This window comes from Brienomyrus brachyistius, chromosome 14, assembly GCF_023856365.1.
Source record: "Brienomyrus brachyistius isolate T26 chromosome 14, BBRACH_0.4, whole genome shotgun sequence".
Taxonomy (NCBI): domain Eukaryota; kingdom Metazoa; phylum Chordata; class Actinopteri; order Osteoglossiformes; family Mormyridae; genus Brienomyrus; species Brienomyrus brachyistius.
The window spans coordinates 16263066-16284840 of NC_064546.1; the positions used below are offsets into that span (position 1 = coordinate 16263066).

Genomic DNA, 21775 nt, shown 5'->3' on the forward strand with positions numbered 1-21775 from the left:
TATTTATGAGTGCTTACTGTGAATCAGATACCTGTAAACAGAGCACTTGTGTATCTGCTTGTATTTGTGTGTGCGCGCTGTGTGCATGCAGCGTGTGTGGGACGAGCTGGATCTCTGGCACTCCTGCATGGCGGCACTGGAGGTGGAGGTGCAGGACCTGTTGGAGGAGCAGCCTGAGGAGGGCCAGCTGCTGATGGAAAAGTTGATGGAGACACGGCAGCTCCACCAGCGTTTTGCTAAACGGGCTGAACTGAGGACCAGCTTCCTGGGCAAGGTCAGTGAGACTACGTTTCTCAGCATGTCTCGTCTCGTTGGCCACTTGGCCCAGGCTGTCTTCACCATTCCTGTTCTGGTAAACTTGTTCTGGAACATAAGCTACTGAATTAATTGTATCTGAAATATGAAGTGAACGGTGCATGCATGTGCATGCACGGTTATTATGTCATCTGCTCCGTTGTCCTGTAGATCCACACCTCGCTGAAGGAACATGAGGAGATGATCAGGAGCTCCAACTGCTGGCTGATTGAGGCTCAGTCCTGGCTGGAAGCGCCATCTGTTTACATCACAGCTAAGTGCCTCAACAGCCATGCTTCCGCCCTGCAGGTCAGTCTGATACTTATATCCCATCGCTTAGCTTGCTATAGAGCTGACCTCATCCTGATAAGTAGTTGGCTTATTATGCTTTATGGCACTGTATGTATGCAAACACAGGATTATGTACGTTATTAGTTTGACTGTCTAGATGAGTGTGGTGCAGTTTAGTTGGAATGAGCTTGTATGGTCGAGTTGTCTAGTAAAGGTTCAGGAAAATTAAGGATAAGGCCCATATGGACAGACATTAGCAGTTCTGTGTTCCTGATCCGAACAGAGCGTCCTAAACGACTCAGAACAGGTGAGGAGGACGCTTCAGGCCTTCATGCTGGTGCTACAGGAGATCTCCGCAGTGTGTGACACAGCTGCTCTGGAAGAGCAGCTTGCCCAGGCTGACCAGAGGGTCGCCGCCATGCAGCAAAGCATTGTGGGTCCACAATCTGAGCTTGACCGTGCCGCCACAGTGAGTCTGTTAGGGAATGTCCAGAAATCCACTTCTTATCCATGGAGGTGGTCTGTTTGACTGGGGAGTTTTTTTGGTTTCACCCTTATTAGGAGGTGGACGCCATGGAGACGAAGATGAAGATGATGGAGAAAACCCTGGACGAGGTCAGGTCTGCCTTCTCCATTGAGAGTGTGGCCACCCTCAGTCCAGAGGATCAGCTTAGGGCACAACAGGTCAGTTGGATTCTGTTCTTTAGATGGTTGTAGCCCCCTGCATGAAGAGTCATGTTAATGGGCAATGCATGTGTGACTGTATGTGGCCTGTGATGTCACTGCAGGTGGCTCAAGACACACTCCAGGCAATGAGGAAAACGACCACTGACCTGGAGATGTGCAAAGGGAATCTGCGTCTTCCGGAAGGGGCCAGTGAGACCTTGAGCGTCTTCCAAACAGCCAAACAGCTCCAGCTGCAGATACAGGGCCTTGAGCAGGAACTCAGTGAGTGGAGCGCCACTCTGCAGGTAAATCTCAGTGTTTATTGCTAATGATGCCTCCTAAACGCACCTGCATTGTGCATAAAGGTTGATTACTAATTACAGCAGGGGCTCTCTAGCAGAGTCCAGGCAGCTGGACCCTTTGTGCTCTTTTACAGGAAAAACAAAAGTGAGGTTTCTGCTTCCCCTGTCAGTTCAGTCCAATTAAAGCTCTCGAGCCTCCAGCCTATTAGAGGAGTGACCACTTGTGGAAAGCAGGAGGATCTAACTCATGTTGGCTTGTGTCTGGAGGTACGACGCAGGCAGTGTCCTTGGGAACATCATCAAAGGCTCCTGTCAATGGCTGAGACCCTCAGTCCCAGCCTGGGCTAAGGAACCTGTCTGCTGGGCTTGCTGGTTGGGCTCTTTTGAGATAAGGTCCAGCCAGGCGATACTTGTAAGCAGATTTAAATCTCCTAAATTGCGGGCAGAACTGCGTCCCCACCCTGAACCACTGGGCTGTCTTCTCTGAGCAGTGCCCCGAATCCATCCGGGGGGTTCTGTGATTTTAATTACAGCAAAGGCGTCCTGCGCTTTGATCATTCGTCGCAATCTCCTGCTCGCTTTACCATGGTGGGAGCGGCACGCTTCCCCTCATCCTCCCCCCTCGGGCCTTTAAAGTTACCGTGAGGCTAAAGTTCTAGGGAGGGCCCGTGGCTTTGTCTCCAGCCCGGTGAAGGTCGTGCTGCCGGGACTGTGGGAGGACTCTGGGCTGGAATGTGCTCTGGCCTTGAACACAGTGGGGGGATGACATCATCTGGCCACAGTACTGTATGTGGGCTGGTGATGAACGAAGAGATATGTCGGATCAGCCATCGCTCTTGTGTTGCTGCTCTCTTCAGGCCGCTGTCAGCGTAGCAGCAGCAAAGCAGGATGAGACAGTGGCAGCGGGCAGCCCAGCAGTGCCAAGTCAGGGTCCTGTTTTGGAGGAATCCGAGGTGAGGAGTTTCTTCAGGGTCACCTGCAGTGATCGTCTTCTCCTGAGGCCTGGGCGATCAGTGGTTGTCGGCAGGTTTGTCCTCATCAAGGTCGAGCCTCGTTTCTGCCTTTCAGGAGAGTGAAATGGAGGAGGGTCAGATCCACATTGTGCACCTGGAGGAGGATGCACTGAAGAAAAGCGGGGCGTCACTCAGGGTCGTGGAGGAGTCAACCCCTGAGCAGAGGATGCACTGGAATGCTGAGAGGGTCAGCATATATGAGGTACCTCCCCATACCTTCTTCATTAAAATACCCTTAACGATGGCCACGGCCCAGATTTGGCCACAAAATCTGCCAGTCGGCGTGGGGGGGGATGAAACAGTCTGAGCTGGGATTGGCTGACTGGCAGCATATTGGCGGGTGACCCTGCTGAGGGACGGGATTTTCCTGCTGGTGACGTATTGCAGTAGAAGGTCCCTGTAGTGACGTTTTTCTGTTCCCTTTATTTTAATGAAATACACAAAGCAGGTTTGAAAGAACAAATCAGTCTTATCTGAGATAGACTGGGCAGACGTCTCTTACGTCTGAGTGAGCCGTCAGTCTCTCTTGATGATTTATGAGCTTTTTGTGCTCGTCATGTGCAGGATATGGCACAGTAACTGATGTCTGCTGTTGGTCCCTGGTGAACATGGTGGGTTTTCCACACTGTGCAGACCTTCCTGTCCATTCCAGGGGTAAACAGGAACAGGAATGCTGCCCTCCCCTTTAGCAATTCCCCTCTTTATTTCGTGCCTTTACTATTTGCCCTTTCTATTTTTGTCCACATCAAAACGGTCTCTTCCTGTTTCTCTATATTCTTTTGGCTATGATTTATGATTTATTTTTTTATATTTTATGATTTATTTTTCGTGCTTTTTTTAATGTTGGGTAATTTTTCCTTTTTCTTGTTTATGTGCCAAATTGTTATTCTTGTCTAGGTCCTGCAGGGGGCACCATACAGTTGTTATTTTTGGGATTTGTGTACGGAGATAGTAGAATTTCACATGTACTGTGTTAAAAACACCAAGTATTCTGTCAGAAATCTAGTGATCCAGAGCTTCTCCCAAGAAACACATATTAACTGCTGTCAAACATTGTATTTTTGGGGTCATGAGTTTGCCTGTGTTTTAGACGGAGTTTGGAGAAAAAACATTGGGTGCACTGGGTTGTGATGCTAAACAGATTGCTACAGAAGCCAAGCAGTGGGAGGTTCCAGTGAGGTGTGTAGGCATTGCCTGTGACCTTTGTCTTTCCCATACTCGGTTCCCCAGGATGCCCTCACGGGTGAGGAGCAGACTGCAGTGCCAGGTGGCACTGCTGAGCTCACAGGTGGTGTGACCGAGCCCTGCCCTGAAGGTGGAACCGAGGTAATAGTTACAGACATACAATAAAGTGCCCTGTATGCTTTCTTTTTGCTTTCCGTTGTAAAGAATTGTTCCTTTTGAATACCTGGTTTTTGTAAAATCAGCTTAGATCATTGCTCCACACATGACGCCAGTCTCCTGTCCCCAGGTCATGGCGGCAGTCCTGCTCCCAGCTGCTGCCGACGTGGAAGGAGCCAGGCCCGAGCCTGGAGCCACAGGCAGCCAAGAGTCCCTCTCTCAGTGCCTGGTAACGAACGCCCCCTCAGTAACCCTCTCCAGATCATCCCCCAAAGCACAGCAGAGATGTGTGCTCTCCTAGTCCACGGGCATAGCTAGGTTTACATGGCAACAAAGCTCTGAATATTAACGAGCCTTAAAGGGGCTCCTAGTGCCTTCCCCTCATTCCAGCACCTTTGGGTGTTAAGCGATGGAGGATCACGGAGATCGGCTGTCCTGGGTTTAGGCCTCTCCAAAGAACAAAGACTTTAAACTCAATGTGCAGTTTGCCAGTGTGTATAACCTGGATACAGTTATAATGATCTGACAGCTCTCACCTGTTTGCTTTTATTTATTTATTAAATTTTTTTATGATTTTATGTTTAATTTCTTTGAAATTTCATTTTTTTTTTTTTTTACATTTTTTGGGAAACTCAAGCTACACGAGCCTTTAATTTTAATTAATACTCTGTATCCAATAATTAAAATCTAAATATAATCCTGATTGTTTTTTTAGCATGCTTTTGTAAAGCCAGTTGAAATACTGTGCATCTTGTTTTATAACTGGTGTTATTTTAATTTTAATATCTGTTTGGGGAAAAAAGGATGATGTCACTAAGAACTTGAGTTGCTGGTGCCTTTTTAACTGTTTAGTTTTCCTTAATGTGCTTTGCTTGTTTAGGGGAACTTTTTAATACTCTAAATGTAATTATAAATAACCTACTGATGTACTGCTGCTTTGTTCAGGACCGGGGGGAATAGTTCACCTTCATTAGTGGTAATAAGAATGTTCCTCTCGGGGGCCTGAATGTGGTTCACAGCTTGCGGGGGTGTGTGTTCAGCCAAAGGTACCCAGTAATCTGAATGTTAATGGCTGTCCCTGTACGCTCCCAGGATGCGTGTTACTGTAGTGAGATGAAACGTTGATCTGTCATTGTGCATGCAAAGAGAACCTTTCTAAATGTTCATGTGAAGATTTCCAGGGTTTCATTATGTCTGGGGGGGGGGTGAGGGGGGGAGTTCAAATAATAATAAATGCAGCGAGTGATCTACCCCCTCCCGTCTCTCTCTCTCTCTGCGTCAGGAGCTCATGGGACACAGTAGGCTTGCATGGAGGGGGGCAGAATGCCAGCCAGGGGGGCTGAAGAGACACAGCCTGGGCTCTGGCGCTGTAAAGCCGCTCAGGAACGCCGCCACTGCCACACACACACACTTGGGTGCACGTCTGACGGAGGTCTGGCACGAGGCCATAGCCAGCAGAGACACACACTTGCGGGGCTCGCTCATGTTCTCCGAAGGCGGGGAAATGCCAGGCCACGAGTCCCCTGATGCCAAAGCCAACAGCCTGTCTCAAGACTGTGAAACTGCCCCTGAGGATCTTCTTTCTGGCCCAACGGCGAGGGACATGCAAACACCAACCAAAATCATTCATCTTCGCACTGATAACCGGGCTACGGCCCCTAGGACTCCTAAGGTGACTGTCACCGATTACCAGGCTACAGCCCCCTGGCTGCCTATAGAGACTGACACTGACCACCAGGCTACAGCCTTCATGTTGCCTATAGAGACTGACACTGACCACCAGGCTACAGCCTCCATGCTGCCTGTAGAGACTGACGCTGACAACCAGGCTACAGCCTCCATGTTGCCTATAGAGACTGACACTGACCACCAGGCTACAGCCTCCATGCTGCCTGTAGAGACTGACACTGACCACCAGGCTACAGCTTCCATGCTGCCCGTAGAGACTGACACTGACAACCAGGCTACAGCCTCCATGCTGCCTATAGAGATTGACAATGACAACCAGGCTACAGCCTCCATGCTGCCTATAGAGATTGACAATGACAACCAGGCTACAGCCTCCATTCTGCCTATAGAGACTGACGCTGACAACCAGGCTACAGCCTCCATTCTGCCTATAGAGACTGACACTGACCACCAGGCTACAGCCTCCATGCTGCCTATAGAGACTGACACTGACCACCAGGCTACAGCTTCCATGCTGCCCGTAGAGACTGACACTGACAACCAGGCTACAGCCTCCAAGCTGCCTATAGAGATTGACAATGACCACCAGGCTACAGCCTCCATGCTGCCTGTAGAGACTGACGCTGACAACCAGGCTACAGCCTCCATTCTGCCTATAGAGACTGACACTGACCACCAGGCTACAGCCTCCATGCTGCCTATAGAGACTGACACTGACCACCAGGCTACAGCCTCCATGCTGCCTATCGAGACTGACGCTGACAACCAGGCTACAGCCTCCATGCTGCCTATAGAGACTGACACTGACCACCAGGCTACAGCTTCCATGCTGCCCGTAGAGACTGACACTGACAACCAGGCTACAGCCTCCATGCTGCCTATAGAGACTTACCACCAGGCTACAGCCTCCATTCTGCCTATAGAGATTGACAATGACAACCAGGCTACAGCCTCCATTCTGCCTATAGAGGCTGACGCTGACCACCAGGCTACAGCCTCCATTCTGCCTATAGAGATTGACAATGACAACCAGGCTACAGCCTCCATTCTGCCTATAGAGACTGACACTGACCACCAGGCTACAGCCTCCATTCTGCCTATAGAGACTGACACTGACAAGGAGGCTACAACCCTCAGGCTGCCTATAGAGCCTGACGCTGACCACCAGGTTACAGCCTCCATTCTGCCTATCGAGACTGACGTTGACCACCAGGTTATAGCCTCCATTCTGCCTATAGAGACTGACGCTGACCACCAGGCTACAGCCTCCATGCTGCCTATCGAGACTGACGCTGACAACCAGGCTACAGCCTCCATGCTGCCTATCGAGACTGACGTTGACAACCAGGCTACAGCTTCCATGCTGCCCGTAGAGACTGACACTGACAAGGAGGCTACAACCCTCAGGCTGCCTATAGAGCCTGACGCTGACCACCAGGTTACAGCCTCCATGCTGCCTATAGAGTTTGACAATGACAACCAGGCTACAGCCTCCATTCTGCCTATAGAGACTGAGACTGATCACCAGGCTACAGCCTCCATGCTGCCTATAGAGATTGACAATGACAACCAGGCTACAGCTTCCATTCTGCCTATAGAGACTGACCACCAGGCTACAGCCTCCATGCTGCCTATAGAGTTTGACAATGACAACCAGGCTACAGCCTCCATTCTGCCTATAGAGACTGAGACTGATCACCAGGCTACAGCCTCCATGCTGCCTATAGAGATTGACAATGACAACCAGGCTACAGCCTCCATTCTGCCTATAGAGTTTGACAATGACAACCAGGCTACAGCCTCCATTCTGCCTATAGAGGCTGACGCTGACCACCAGGCTACAGCCTCCATTCTGCCTATAGAGATTGACAATGACAACCAGGCTACAGCCTCCATTCTGCCTATAGAGACTGACACTGACCACCAGGCTACAGCCTCCATTCTGCCTATAGAGACTGACACTGACAAGGAGGCTACAACCCTCAGGCTGCCTATAGAGCCTGACGCTGACCACCAGGTTACAGCCTCCATGCTGCCTATAGAGTTTGACAATGACAACCAGGCTACAGCCTCCATTCTGCCTATAGAGACTGAGACTGATCACCAGGCTACAGCCTCCATGCTGCCTATAGAGATTGACAATGACAACCAGGCTACAGCCTCCATTCTGCCTATAGAGTTTGACAATGACAACCAGGCTACAGCTTCCATTCTGCCTATAGAGACTGACCACCAGGCTACAGCCTCCATGCTGCCTATAGAGTTTAACAATGACAACCAGGCTACAGCCTCCATTCTGCCTATAGAGACTGAGACTGATCACCAGGCTACAGCCTCCATGCTGCCTATAGAGATTGACAATGACAAGCAGGCTACAGCCTCCATTCTGCCTATAGAGTTTGACAATGACAACCAGGCTACAGCCTCCATTCTGCCTATAGAGACTGAGACTGATCACCAGGCTACAGCCTCCATGCTGCCTATAGAGATTGACAATGACAACCAGGCTACAGCCTCCATTCTGCCTATAGAGATTGACAATGACAACCAGGCTACAGCCTCCATTCTGCCTATAGAGACTGACGCTGACCACCAGGCTACAGCCTCCATTCTGCCTATAGAGATTGACAATGACAACCAGGCTACAGCCTCCATGCTGCCTATCGAGACTGACGCTGACAACCAGGCTACAGCCTCCATTCTGCCTATAGAGACTGACACTGACAAGGAGGCTACAACCCTCAGGCTGCCTATAGAGACTGACGCTGACAACCAGGCTACAGTCCTCATGCTGTCTATAGAGACTATCGCTGAGAACCAGGCTACAGCCTCCTTGCTGCCTATAGAGACTGACACTGACCACCAGGTTACAGCCTCCATTTTGCCTATCGAGACTGACGTTGACCACCAGGCTACAGCCTCCATGCTGCCTATAGAGACTGACGCTGACCACCAGGCTACAGCCTCCATGCTGCCCATGGAGACTGACAATATGGAGACTGACGGTGACCACCAGGATGTTGCTCCTACACCCACACAGTCCTTTGAGACCTCCCACACCCATGTAGTGCCCGGCGACACATTCAGTCCTTCTCAGGAGGATCCAGTTGCTGCACCTCCAGCTGCTGACCTGGTAAGCACAACCTCTGAATGGTGATGCCGGTCCCCCTGTAGATCACTCCTACAGGCCCCCAGCAGGGCTGCAAGGCTTAGCCAGCTCCCCGCTGGTTATTGGACTCCGTAATAACCAATTCTTAATCAGCTTGCCCAATGCACACTGTCCTCTGTAATAGCCAATGCTGGCCCTAGTGGAAGTTGGGAACTGGGAGGGTTCCAGACGGGAATTGAGTGTCTTTAATATCAACCAGTCAATGAATTATACACCAATACACCATTTCTCATTTATTTATTTTTTTTAATCCTTGTAGCTGGATAGAAACCATTTAAAAAATAGCTTTGGTCTACAAAGTGAAATGAGACAGACAGGGAAAAGAACCACAAAATATAATTTGTCACAGTGACCCCCCCTTTCCCATGGGTCGAGTACTTTACCCACATGACCAAACACCGCCACTGTAGGTTCTTCCTTGTCATTAGTGGCCGGCACCAAGCTGTAGATTTCAGGAAGTGACTGCGTGTGGGTGGGGCACGTTTGTTTGTGTGGAAGAAAGAGCGAGCGAAGGAGCGAGCGAGTGAGATAGAGCGAGAGGGGAAAGGTGACGAGGATGATTCTTTGAGGTCCCGCTGCCTCATGTAGGCAGAGCTTGTGTCTGCCTGTATGAGCCTGTCTGAGGGTTTCCTCCACCCCCACTTATCTCCTTGACCCAGACCTCAAAGCAGCCTCACCCTGCCCTGGAGGGCCTCCAGGTGTGCCGCCACCAGGCCACCCAGTTGGAGCACTGGCTGGAAGGGGCCCGCCGCAGCCTGAGCGTACCGCCACCAGCCGCTGGAATGCAGGACGGCATAGAGCAGGAACTCCTCACCTGCCAGGTAAGTGGATCCGGAGGATGGGGGGGATGGGATATTGAAGTTCAGTGTCCCACAGGGCCTGAGGTCGCCATGGCATAGCTTCTGTTAGCAGGAAGCCCTGAGGTTGGAGGAGAAGGTAGCTGCTGGGGAGTCTCTCTTAACATCCATTTTCTCAGCGTGATCTTGGGCTTTGTCTCCCTGTCGCACGCACCGGTCTCAGGTTTCAGGCTTAAAGTGTAGTGTCACTTTAAAGGTGCGTTCCCTTCCTGACTCCGTCTACAAGGCACTTAGTCACGCTTTACCTGTCTAACCTCATTTGCTTGGTGACTCAGGTTCCACCTGTGAACAGGAGAATGGCGCCCCCACCCCCCTGCTCGTGGGAAATATATCTTCCTGCACGTGCTCAGTGTTGTTAATGATCTCATTTAAAAAGTAACCCCATTTCACTGGATCCCATGCTTTGGTGAATGCTTTTAGGCGCTGAATTACTCAGCCAGTCTGAACGTCAGCACTGGATGAAACCCTGGTTGAAGCTAAACTGGACTGAGCAAACATCATGGAGCAGCTGCGGCGGCCACTTTTGTTTGTTTTAAGGTTATGGGAGATCTCCGAGAGGAGTGCGTGCCTCTGTGTCAAAGGGAATCATTAACGCTCCCTGTGCAAATCCATGCAATACCGGCTCTCCTCATTGGCTTGTGGTAGGTTCTGGGCGGAGCTCTGCCCACATGGAAAGTATAGTGAAGCTATTTGCATTTTTTGAAAGCGTCACTAAATATTGCATTGGAACCAGTCTGGTTCACATGTAAATAAAGAGGACAGCAAGAGAGGCGTGTGCAGACAAGCTGGTAAGGCCTCGCATATAAGGCCAGGGGTATCGGTTAGAACGAGAGCAGGCAAGAATCACTGAAGGGACACAGATACCGATTCCCTATAATAACCAAAAAAATAATTGCCTATTTTTCTGGTGTCAGAGACTGACCAGAAGACACATTTTCATGAAACCACTGTGCAGTTCATGGAGGCTTTTGAAGCCAGCAGACCAGAAGGTTACACCTGGAAAGAATAACCACCCGCTGTTGGGCTGTTTTGTTTTGCTGCTGTAAAATATCTTAAGTGTTCTGGTGAATGAAAGGTTATGGGAAGACTGTGTGACAAGCGCTCTGATCTTAGGCCATGATGGTTTGATGGCTTCCATGTGAAAACATTGCTGACCATCCAAAAGGTAAACACAGCCTCAGTGAGAATGGGCATGATGTGAAGCCTGAACCCTTTACAACTTAAGAGATCCTTTTAAAGGAGATCGGATCAGCTGCAGACCCTACATGGTACCAGACATGTGTCTGAGTAAATATGCTTGTTTAATCAGCGCTGTTGAGTGTTGTTTCAAAAGTGGACCTTGACCCCAGGTTCTCTTTGGCCAGTAGCCCGGTGCCATTATCGCTATCACTGTCTTGCTCTTTTTCCGGGTTAGAGTTGTGGGGTAGAAGATAAGGAGCAGTGAATTTCTGTTAAATTCCTTTATTGCTTTATAAGCTGTTATCTACAGTATAATAAGGGATGGACATAACTGGCACGCAAGTACGCATTCACCTTTAAAAACGATACGTGCGGCAATTGATTGTTTCTAAAAGCACAAATGTGTACTGTATTTAATGTGCATTTGTGCTGCTATGACAAGAAAATACCTTGCATTTTAACCTATATATCGCAAATGAATGCGTACTTGCGTACCAGTTATATCCATCCCTGTCTATAATATATTATAGATACCTTCATAATGCATTATAATAGTCACTGTAAGAATTAATAAAGCATTGCAGCATCTTCAGTTGGCAATCTTAAAGCATTAGATACCTTTATAAAGCATTATAGTGGCCGGTATTAGAATTAAGGATGCTTTGTATTGCATTATGAAGATATGTGTAGTGCATTATGGAGTAGAGCATTCATAATTCATAATAAACATGGCTATAATGTAGCCTTTTTGTAAATATTTATAGCCATGCTTATAATGCTTTATGAATGCATTATAGTGTATAATTAGTGTTCATAGTATGGACATTGCATTCATAGAAAGTGTTACCAATTTCTTGTTTTTTTTAGTGCTTTTCCCAACATTTGGTTTCCCCAAAGCGCTTAACCAAACAGGTGTCACTTGTCGACGTGCCACAGTTTAGGGTAACAACAGTGTATTTTATGGTAGTGAATAAAGATGCAGAAGGAGATAAAACAAAACTCAGGAGTTTCATAAAGGGGAAAAGAAAACATATAGCGGTCGAAGGTCAGAAGGCTGCTGGGTCTCCTTGGGCAGCCTCACAGTGCCTAGGTGAGAAAGTAGCATGTGGTTTTGTGTAGTGTGGTCCTCTGTCGCGCTGTCTGTTAGTCATCATGCTGAGCTCTGCCCAGTATTAACCAGAATCTGATGTTACCTGTATGAATTAGAGTGTAACAACCGGCTTTGAACTACTTCAGATTGCAGCTGAAAATGGCTTTAAGTGCAGTGGCATTATAACATCAGAAAAGTGACCTGCAATTGATGGGATTGATAGTCAGACATGTAAATTTTGTTTATTGCACTGATGGTTGTATCCATGGGTTTGTGGGAGATCTTACTGATTTGCATGGTTCCCAGGCAGTGAGCTTAGTGAGTGACTCAGGGCCATAAACTCTGCCCTTTCCGCTGCTCGCGCTCAGGGTGGAACAAGGATTTAGTGTCATAGTTTGTCTTGTTACACTCTGTCATGCTGGAAGCTCTTTATGCCCTGAAACAAAGATCGCACAGTTTTGTCGCTGCTGTGCTTCATGCTAACATTAACGGCTAAGCCATCTGCGTGTGTGTCTTTCCAGGAAATGTTTCGGGAGATAGAGCAGAAGGTGGCGAGCCTGACGGCCTTGGCCCAGGAAGACACTCTGGAGCTCTCTGCCAAGCTGAAGCTTCTGAAAAACAGTCTGGTCACCTTCCAGGTGCAGCTTCTGGAGAGACACAGCCTGGAGCCGGTACTGCTGTGCCTGCATCCGGACGAACAGCCATGCGTTACTCCTAACACACTGTAGTGCCCAGCACCACAACGCATGCACCTGTTGCCACATTCACACACCCAAACACTCACACACCCACAGACACATGCTATTCTCACACAAGCAAGATAAAAACCACATCATCTTCACAACAACATTTGTGTTTCAGTGTTGTATGAAGCCAGTGTCCTCAGCAATGCATGCTCTGAACCTTTGTAAATTCATAGTGTGTGACCTTAGTGTTCAGGCTCAGGTGTGGAGAGAACATCAAAAGAACAGCATCTGCCTTACCGTATTTCCCACCTTTCCTGATGAAAACTGCTGATTCTCTCACAAAACCATTAGCACATGCAGGTCCTCTAAATTGGCCTCTGGAGAGATTCCATTTACGTATAACTTTGACAGTTTTTAAGAGAACACTGTAATATGTGTGACTGTGTTGATAAGTACCTACGCCTGGAGTTCATAGAGCTGCTAAGCCTGTGGCCCGATGCACAATATGAAATGATGAGAATAAAAAAAAGCAATAGATTCTGATATTTGAGCTCAGTTGCACAGTGATATATTATTGCAGCTTTGTTTTGCACTTCAGAATGCACAGTGCCCCCTAGAGGATGGGATGAAGCACAGCACAAGCGTGCAGGAGATGTTGGCCTCCTCTAAAAGCAAACTCATGCGACAGAACAGCCTACAGCAGCAAAGGGTATGAAATCGAGTGAGATTCAGTACTGGCTTCTGTTTTGTCGTTGCTGCTCATGGGATTTCGGCGTTTTTGGTGTGACAGTATTAACACAAAGCAAAAACATTAAAAAGACGCCAGAAAAACATCAAGACATTATTTTCTGTGTTATGTTCTCTTAAGGGGGCAGCATGGTGGTGCAGTGGTTAGCACTGTTGCCTCACACCTCTGGGACCCGGGTTCGAGTCTCCGCCTGGGTCACATGTGTGTGGAGTTTGCATGTTCTCCCCATGTCGTCGTGGGGTTTCCTCCGGGTACTCCGGTTTCCCCCCACAGTCCAAAAACATGCCGAGGCTGATTGGACTAGATAAATTGCCTGTAGGTGTGCATGTGTGAGTGAATGGTGTGTGAGTGTACCCTGCGATGGGCTGGCCCCCCATCCTGGGTTGTTCCCTGCCTTGTACTCATTGCTTCTGGGATAGGCTCCGGACCCCCTGCGACTCAGTAGGATAAGCGGTTTGGAAAATGGATGGATGGATGTTCTTTTAATGTGCTGTGGTTTAAAAAACGGAAGTGCTCCCTGCCACAAGGGGCAGTACTCGCCTCGCTGATCAATGCTGTACAGTATTCAGCTAGAGAATGCAAGACGGACCGCTAGGGCTGGGTGGTATATAGATATATTTTCAGACTGAGATTTAGCCTGACAAAATACTGTTTATATCAGTTTATCATGCATTAAAATTAAGGTTCTATTAAAGATTTTGAATAGAAACCAAAAGTACTCCAGCATGTAAATGCAGTAATTGTGTTATTAAAATTAATTTGAGGTATTGCATGTAAACGCAGCCAGCTAACATACACTCAAAAAAACCCAGATCTCTCACATGTCCGTCTCCTGCATGTTCTGTAGGGCTGGCCGACACAGACCAAAACCCATATCAGTAATTTTAGTCAGAATAGCAATACACAGTATTTTCTGTGAAGTGTGCTAAATGTTCAGTCCAGAAAAACAAAACCACATGGGAGGTATATCAAACTGTGTGGGCTTCCTTCCATATCTCAAAATAAAGACAAAAATGAATGTATGTCTATATCTGTTGCGTGACCATATGCAGTCAGTTCCTGAAATCTGCAGCATGTCACTCATTAGCATAAAAACGTTGCACTCAACTGTATCCACCAACAGACTCGTTCTTTTGTCCGTTTATGACCAGGCTCTCAAAACATAAGGTGAAAGTTTTTTCTGTGCATAAACAATCTAAATCTACAATGCAATGCACCGCGTAAGTATTTTCTGAATGTGACATGTGTTGACACTAATGGGCTATCATAGGTGTTGCTGTAAGGGGCACCTGCCCCTTCTGTACAGAGCATTTCTGCTCTGAAAACCACAGCACATTAAAAGAGCACAACACATTAAAAAAATTATTTTGTTTAATTTTTCGTCTTGAGGTTTTGCCGCCTTCTTGATGTTTTGGGTTGTGTTAATGTTGCTGATGTTCTGGGCGTTCGGAGTCACTGTAGTTTAGCTCAGCAGGTCATATGTGCCTTGCAAGAGGGACAGTAAGAAGGTTGTGGGTGGACTTTAGATATGCTGCCAGTAGGGTATTGGTAGGGTGGACGTGTAGTAGCCGAGTTGTTGCATGCTTGTAAGTTATCTGCATGTGATTGGGTGCTGGTAAGACTAGCTTCTGGCTTCTGCCTCATGTCTCTCTACAGGAGCTGGAACACGAGCTGAGTGAGCAGAGAGACCTGACCAAGGCCATCGTCCAGCATGGCAGGAGAACAAGCCAGCAGATCCTGCCGGGGGAGAGCCCGACGAAGGCACCCGCAACGGCCCAGGCCCGGTAAGGCTGTGATCTCTTTGTGTGACGTCATATATTCATGTGTTGAAGCAAAGCTGCAGTAGGTTGAAGGCATGGCCTCTTTCACAAGACGTTGATGCAGGACGTTACTTGTCAAGTAAAGACATCCTTGTGCGACACCAGGGCTCCTGATGCTTCTCCCAGGCAGTCCAATGTGGCTGAGAACCAGGACAAATGGACCCACCTTCATGGGCGCCTGACTCACGCATTTCAGGCCTTGGAAGACAGCATCCGTGAGGTTCCCCAAGAGGTCAGTGATAGACCCTCAGTCTCTCATCCCTTTCGATCTCATTTGAATGACTCCTTTATGAATCCAGCAATCAGTACAGTGCATGTGCTGCTGTCGGACTTTTGATTTGCACGCGTGTCTTGTTTGAAGGTGACGAGGACAGCGCTAGGTGCCGCCCAGAGTGTGCCTGAGATGACAAGTCATGTGATGCGTCTCCAGGAGCTCAGCCACGCCTTGAGTGTGTCACCTTCACAAGTGAGCTTTAGGGGTCGCTGCTTCCGCTTCTGACTCCTTGTCAACGTGATTCTAGTCAATTTATCTATGGCCGACTTGCTGTATAGGTGAGGCAATCGGCTAGGGTGCCATTTAATTAGGGGGAGCAAAAGAATGAACAAAAAATCTGAAAAAAATACCTCTAGTTGCATTCCGTAACATTCAGTATTTACACTAACTTAAATATTTCTTCACTTTTCTTGTGAAAAAGATGCAAGCTAGCTTGTTAGCAGCTGGATACCCCGTACTACTAAATTGTGTTTAATATAACTGACAAAATTTGATTTCTGCTGGTAGGGGGGAGGGGGGGCACTCAACGGAATTTTGCCCAGGGCCCCGGAACACCCTGGACTGGCAATGAATGTAGCCTCCCTATAGAAATAATGACATGCATGGTTACACCAGTGAATGAACTGGGATATTAATACTGCAAACGCGATGATATGAATTCGCAGAAGTGCAGCTGTGTTACTGGCCTGACCATCACTTGACATGTACCCCAGGCAAGCCTCACTCAGCTGGAGCAGGACCTTTTTAAGACTCTGTGCGGGGTGGACCTGTCCCTCTGCAGTGCTAATGACCTGCTGCTTTCTCCTGGCGATGGGCCTCATGAGTTGAAGCAGCTGCAGGTGAGACTCGTAGCCTCAGCACTATTATCCATGGTAAGAAGGATAATGGACGACAGTGAAGTCGGGTCCTTCACTTTACACGGCGATGACAATGAGGAAGGTGAGCAGTGTCAGTGCTCTTGTGTACCTGGCAGAGTCTGGCGGCAGAGATGTCTGTCCTCGGCGAGGAGCTGGGTGCCCCGCAGTGGTCAGAGGCGGACCGTGTCCTTGTACTGGTCTCCCCGGGAGCGTCTCTCTGTTTCAGGAGTCTGCAGGACCATCTGACCTCCGTGCAGACGGCCCTCTCCTCTCGACAGGCCCTGCTGCAGGTCCAGGGGGGACGCACAGATCAGTGCCAGGTTACAGCTGTTTTTCTACAAACCTCTTCATTTTACACAGGAGCTCACGCCGTCGGGTTCTTACTGATCATCAGCTTAATATTGACAGCAAACACTTACTGATCCAGCGATGTATCACACGAGCCACTCGTGGCCGCTTGCTGCACTGGCCTGTGAGAGTCTCACTAAATCGGTAACGTGTGCTTCTCTAACCCCACAGAAAGACATAAAGGCACTGCATGCTTCCCTGCTCGCTGAAATGTCCCATTTGCACAGAGCGATTAGCGGAGCCGCTGGCCGCAGCCTTACCGAACAGCTAGAGGTATGCTGTCTCTCAGCCTCTGGGCCCGATCGGACGGGGCTGCCTTCTCGGTCATTGGCAGGACAGAGCAGAGATCAGCATGGTGCTGGGCCAAATTCAGTGGCAGCACTGCGAGTCACACCAGCTGCTAAAAACTGAGAGAGGAATGGAGGAAGCAAATGACGCCCCCCCCCCCCACCCTATGTGCCTGTAATGAACTAAAATTACATTCACTAGGGTTCGACTGGCACCGGACACATACGTACTTCAGTCTAATCGAAATTCTCCGTGAAATGAGTTTTTCCCTGGCTGCAGGCCTGGGAAGACTACCTGATTGAAGCCACTCTTAGACAGGAATTGCTGATGGCCACAGAAATTAAAGTGAGCTCTTGATGCCAGATTCTCCCTTTTAGTGGACTGAAAACCTCATATATATAAAAGCTCCCTTTTCACTGGGCTTCTGTGTTAATGGTTACTTCAGTTGAGTATTTTACTGAGATGTGTACGCGGAGTACTAAACCAATACACACAAGATACGTAATGAGTACAAGCCGGATAACAAACCAGTAACACCGGATATTAAATGATAAACCTACCTGAGCCACAGCTGTGATGTCGAATTGGCTTCAATGTTTCATGCTGTCTTGATGGTGACCTTTGACCTCATCTCATGTGATCGACCTGAATGCATCTGCAGACAGCTGCACAGTTGCTGTCCGAGCTGCAGTCGCAGGAGCATCGAGTGTCTGTGGTGAGGGAGAGGCTGGATGGTCAGTGTCAGCCGGCTATTCTCCTGGAGGAGGTCTGCAGGCTGGAGGTACGGTTACGGCATGATGCAGAGTGTGCGCGTATGCGTGCGTGTGTGTCCATATTGACTGGTGTGTCTGGGTGTGCAGGATATGCTGGAGGGAGCCTGGGCTTTCCTACGTGACCAGCAGCAGCAGCTGAGGAGCGAGTGGTCTCTGCAAAATCAGTACCACAGGCTGATCCAGAGTCTGTCCAGGCTGGTGGAGATGGCCCGCGAGCATCTGTCCTGTAACTCGCTGTCTGAGCTGCGCAGCCAGGCGGAGCTGCGCAGCCGGCTGGTCCGACACAAGGTGAACACCACGCCTGACTGTTTATACCGTACCAACGAAGGCAAAACACAATACATCGCACGTGTAGCACGTATGTAAATGACGAATGTACTTCATTCAGAAAACAGCATAGTTGAACTGACAACTATGTTTCATCACAAGATAAAACTGAGCCTAAGAGACTCAATGTTGGCCATGACTCAGGCTTAATAAGATATGCAGTTACTGTGTTTTGCCTTTGTGGGGCAGTATACTTCTCATTAGCTCACTGAATTACTCCCATTTATGTTAATAGTACACATATTTTCACAATATAATATAATGATATATACAGCCTGTTGTCATGTGATTCAAACATCTCCCCCTTCTTACTGTGGCCCACAGAGACTCTTTCAGGCTATTGGCTCCCAGCTGGTGCTGCTGGAGCACCTCACTGCAAAGCTACCGGATGGTGTGAGAGCGGAGCTGGAGAGCCAGAGGGTGGAGCTGGAGAGGGACATGTGCAGTGTGCAGGACCAGGCTGTGGAGCACGGGTCCATCCTGGAGGTCCTGCTGCAGGTACAGGTTTAGTGATCTTCAAAGGTGTCTTTCAGAAGAGGCTGATTTACCCAGATAGTGTAACAATAGGGCTGTGACCCTGCATTAGCTTAGCATTGGAAAATGAATGGATGTTCTGGAATGATCTCCTTGACATCACTGTATCACAACTGTTTCTAAAAGTTAGCCTGCTGCTAGCCCACTGCTTATGCGCGTGATGGAGCAGTTGCACTGTACACCTCTGTAGCCACATCTGTGGTGTTCACCTGTCTATCTGGTCGGCTGCAGTCCTGGTTGCAGTGGGAGCAGGGCTGTGATCATCTGCGCCGGCTGCTCCATGACGTGGAGGCAAATGTGTCCGCTGAGTCGTTGGCAGAAGACTCAGAAGAACAGCTGCGTCAGAGGCTTGGCATTCACGAGGTACCACGTGGCGCCGTACCACATGCTGCCACAAGAGGGCTTATCAGTTAATGGCAACAGTCTTTGTGCACTTTAGTAGTCAAATACAACTTCTTCTTGTATACAAATACCCTAAGTTGACCAGGTACTTTCATACCCATCCCTGCAGTCTTTCTTTCATGTACTGCCCTTGTGGTTCCCAGTAATAATGAGGAAATCCCAGTGGAAACCAACAAAATAATCATGCGGATGGAGAGTTAAACCAGTTAGCGGATGACAGTCCTGCCCAAATTCTGGTTTACAGGCTAATTTCTACCATCATTTCTACCATCTACCATCACCATTTCATTGAATTAGCTTGTTTGCAGATTTTTCTATTCCCTATAAGCTGTGATTGACCCAAAGCGACGCTCAAAGCTAAGAATAAATGAATATAGCTAACGGAATGCAGGCATCAGTCCAGCCAGTAGGCAGTAGATTGCATATAATGTACATAATGTACCTATATAGCAGGGCCGGACACCCCTGCTTCCACAGAACAGTCGCAGGATGTATTTTCCAGTCTTTGTGTTAGTCTGCTCACATTGGAGGCGAAATGTGGCCGGCCCACTGTGGGCGAGAGATGTTGAAAAGCAGGTTCTGGCAGGCCAGTCGGTTTTCGGAATTGATCGCTAAGCCTGGATCCACTCTATTCCACACGAAATTACTTGGCAAAATGATGGGGATTAGGTGAGCACTGCATGTTCTCCCTTTTAATGTGTGTTTTCAGAGTCTTCCGGCGGCCCTCTTTTCTGCCCATGTTCTTCCCGCTTCCCAATTACTTCTCCTGCAAATAGCAAGCCTGAAGCAGCTCCTGGGGCGAACTCTCACGTTCTCCCTATTCAAAGCCAGCGTGGATAGGGAGTCTCTCACCACGCTGCTACGGGAGTGATTTCAAGGATGGGGATGGGGGGTGAGAAGGCGGAGCTAATTGGAGCCTCTTTTTTGTGGCAGCAAATGAAAAGAGTCCTGGAAATGAATACTCCCCAGCTCTGCCAGGTGCTGGAATTGGGGAGGCAAATGACAGCTAGGGGTTGCTGTGGAGCAGTGGGCACAGCCAGCTGTGAACTGGAGGCTCACTGGAGGGATGCACTGGGAAGACTAGAACGAGAGAGGCAGCATGCTGATGCACTTCGGAGCCTCTGGAGCAGGTGTGGTCCGCACACAGACGCACAAATGTATATAAACAAACAGAGATACAACTGTCACATTCATATCCACACAGACATGACTGCAACACTCAGCTGTCAGACTGACACACCTCCCGCTTTCACCTACCCAGGTGCACATGGTTTGTTCCCACTTCTGTAAATTGTGGAGGAACAGCCTATTCTGTTGGGGTTTTTTTTAAGTTTCTTTTCCCACATTTTCCACCCATAATTAGCCGTCGGCAGGTCTATGTAGAGCAGATACTCGCAGGACCTCATTTGTAAACAGATGACTCATGTTTCCCGTTTTCAGGCACTGGGATCTGCGTGTCCTGAATTGTGCCCCAGGTGACCGGGTAGTGATAGCAGTGACGTATTCCCACAGGTTCCGCCGTGATTCAGAGGCCTTACGAGAGTGGGTGGGCGGAGCCACAGGCCGTCTACACACATGGAGGAAGGACCTGGGCTTGGAGTCGCAGGACCCAGAAATTGTTCAGACTCGTCTGGGCCAGGTGATGGTAAGTTTAACTCAGTTAATTCCACCACTTGCCCACCAGCCTGTTTTCTAGTCTCTTGACTGTTTCACGATTTTAGTCCCTTTTGTAAGAGATTGCTATAGGTGGTTCTTTGCACAAAAGTGTATGTGTATCTTTTTCTTTGTGTTTTTGTGTAGGAACTGTCCAAGGCGGCAGAGTCCAGGTCCATCCTGAAGGCATCCGTGCTGAATGCCGGCTCGCAGCTGCTGCAGCTGAAGTATACTGATGTCACAGTCCTGCGTGCGCAGTTGACGCAGATGGAGCAGTCGTGGACTGAGCTGCTGTCTGACCTACACGCCGTCCAGGAGAAGCTGCATCAGGTACACAGGCGTCTGCATGCAGCGTCTGCTCCTCCGTGCCCTGGATTCAAGCCACCGTTTGACCTTTGACGTTTATCTTCCATGCCTCAGAAATACATCCGTGTTGAAATATGGCAGGAAAGCTCTGAAGGGAGTCTAAGGGCTCGTTATAAGCCAGAGCAGTAACTCATCACCGGTGACTCTTGCTGTAATCAAAAGTAGTGCTTGTCCTGGGCCATCTGCCCAAGGAAACCACGGGATGCTTTGGACGCCTGTTGTTTTCATTCAGACGGGGTGCAGTAGGTAGCAGAGCGCCCCCACCTGGCAAAGGGCCTGCATGCTGGGCTATTTCAGCCCTGACCTCGAGGGGGGCCTCAGTTTCACTCACAATAATAATAGTAATAATAATAATACATACATAATGATAGAGGTATGTGTCAGATTACGTTCTGTCCAGCAGGACGCTATGCAGCTATCATATAAACTGTATACAAACCAGTATGGTATATGGCACCTATACTGTACTGGTGCTGCCTAAATAACCAAGAAACTTTATGTAAGAGAAAGTACACATTAAGATAATGATACACATTACAGTAAATACATACATATGTAACATAAACGTTTATTATCTCTATCAGATATTGTGGGTATTATAAGTTAGTTATTTACTGTATTGTAGGGCAGTCGCTTAATGTATGCCAGCACTACAGCTGCTTATATCTGCTGTGGCTGTTAGCAGATTTTTCTGCTCTATGCTGACCGTCTGGGACCTCGTTCGTCCATGTGGTGGAACGTCGCGCGGAAGGACATTAAGCGATGCGTAACTCTAATGTGTTTTCCTCTTCGTGCTTCGCGTTCCCTC

At 48.6% G+C, this 21775-nt stretch overlaps 1 protein-coding gene across 50 annotated transcripts in view; it reads left to right on the forward strand.

The window, feature by feature from the left end:
- The window catches only part of syne2b (spectrin repeat containing, nuclear envelope 2b), a 95892-nt gene that overhangs the window by 48882 nt on the left and 25235 nt on the right, over positions 1 to 21775 (forward strand). For 30 of the 50 annotated variants that reach the window (XM_048975638.1, XM_048975641.1, XM_048975653.1 and 27 more), the window contains 28 exons: positions 92 to 274; positions 466 to 603; positions 869 to 1054; positions 1147 to 1269; positions 1374 to 1556; positions 2411 to 2506; positions 2622 to 2768; positions 3797 to 3892; positions 4038 to 4136; positions 5190 to 6809; positions 6855 to 7793; positions 7968 to 8729; positions 9425 to 9586; positions 12413 to 12562; positions 13176 to 13286; positions 14982 to 15109; positions 15251 to 15377; positions 15507 to 15611; positions 16133 to 16258; positions 16393 to 16596; positions 16796 to 16897; positions 17574 to 17693; positions 17773 to 17973; positions 18337 to 18510; positions 18778 to 18909; positions 19882 to 20078; positions 20461 to 20593; positions 20749 to 20931. In XM_048975638.1, the coding sequence (XP_048831595.1) occupies positions 92 to 274; positions 466 to 603; positions 869 to 1054; positions 1147 to 1269; positions 1374 to 1556; positions 2411 to 2506; positions 2622 to 2768; positions 3797 to 3892; positions 4038 to 4136; positions 5190 to 6809; positions 6855 to 7793; positions 7968 to 8729; positions 9425 to 9586; positions 12413 to 12562; positions 13176 to 13286; positions 14982 to 15109; positions 15251 to 15377; positions 15507 to 15611; positions 16133 to 16258; positions 16393 to 16596; positions 16796 to 16897; positions 17574 to 17693; positions 17773 to 17973; positions 18337 to 18510; positions 18778 to 18909; positions 19882 to 20078; positions 20461 to 20593; positions 20749 to 20931 (6927 nt within the window). Of the gene's footprint in view, positions 1 to 91; positions 275 to 465; positions 604 to 868; positions 1055 to 1146; positions 1270 to 1373; positions 1557 to 2410; positions 2507 to 2621; positions 2769 to 3796; positions 3893 to 4037; positions 4137 to 5189; positions 6810 to 6854; positions 7813 to 7910; positions 8730 to 9424; positions 9587 to 12412; positions 12563 to 13175; positions 13287 to 14981; positions 15110 to 15250; positions 15378 to 15506; positions 15612 to 16132; positions 16259 to 16392; positions 16597 to 16795; positions 16898 to 17573; positions 17694 to 17772; positions 17974 to 18336; positions 18511 to 18777; positions 18910 to 19881; positions 20079 to 20460; positions 20594 to 20748; positions 20932 to 21775 lie in introns of all 50 variants that reach the window. The other 20 variants (XM_048975648.1, XM_048975660.1, XM_048975672.1 and 17 more) reach the window with 20 other exon arrangements.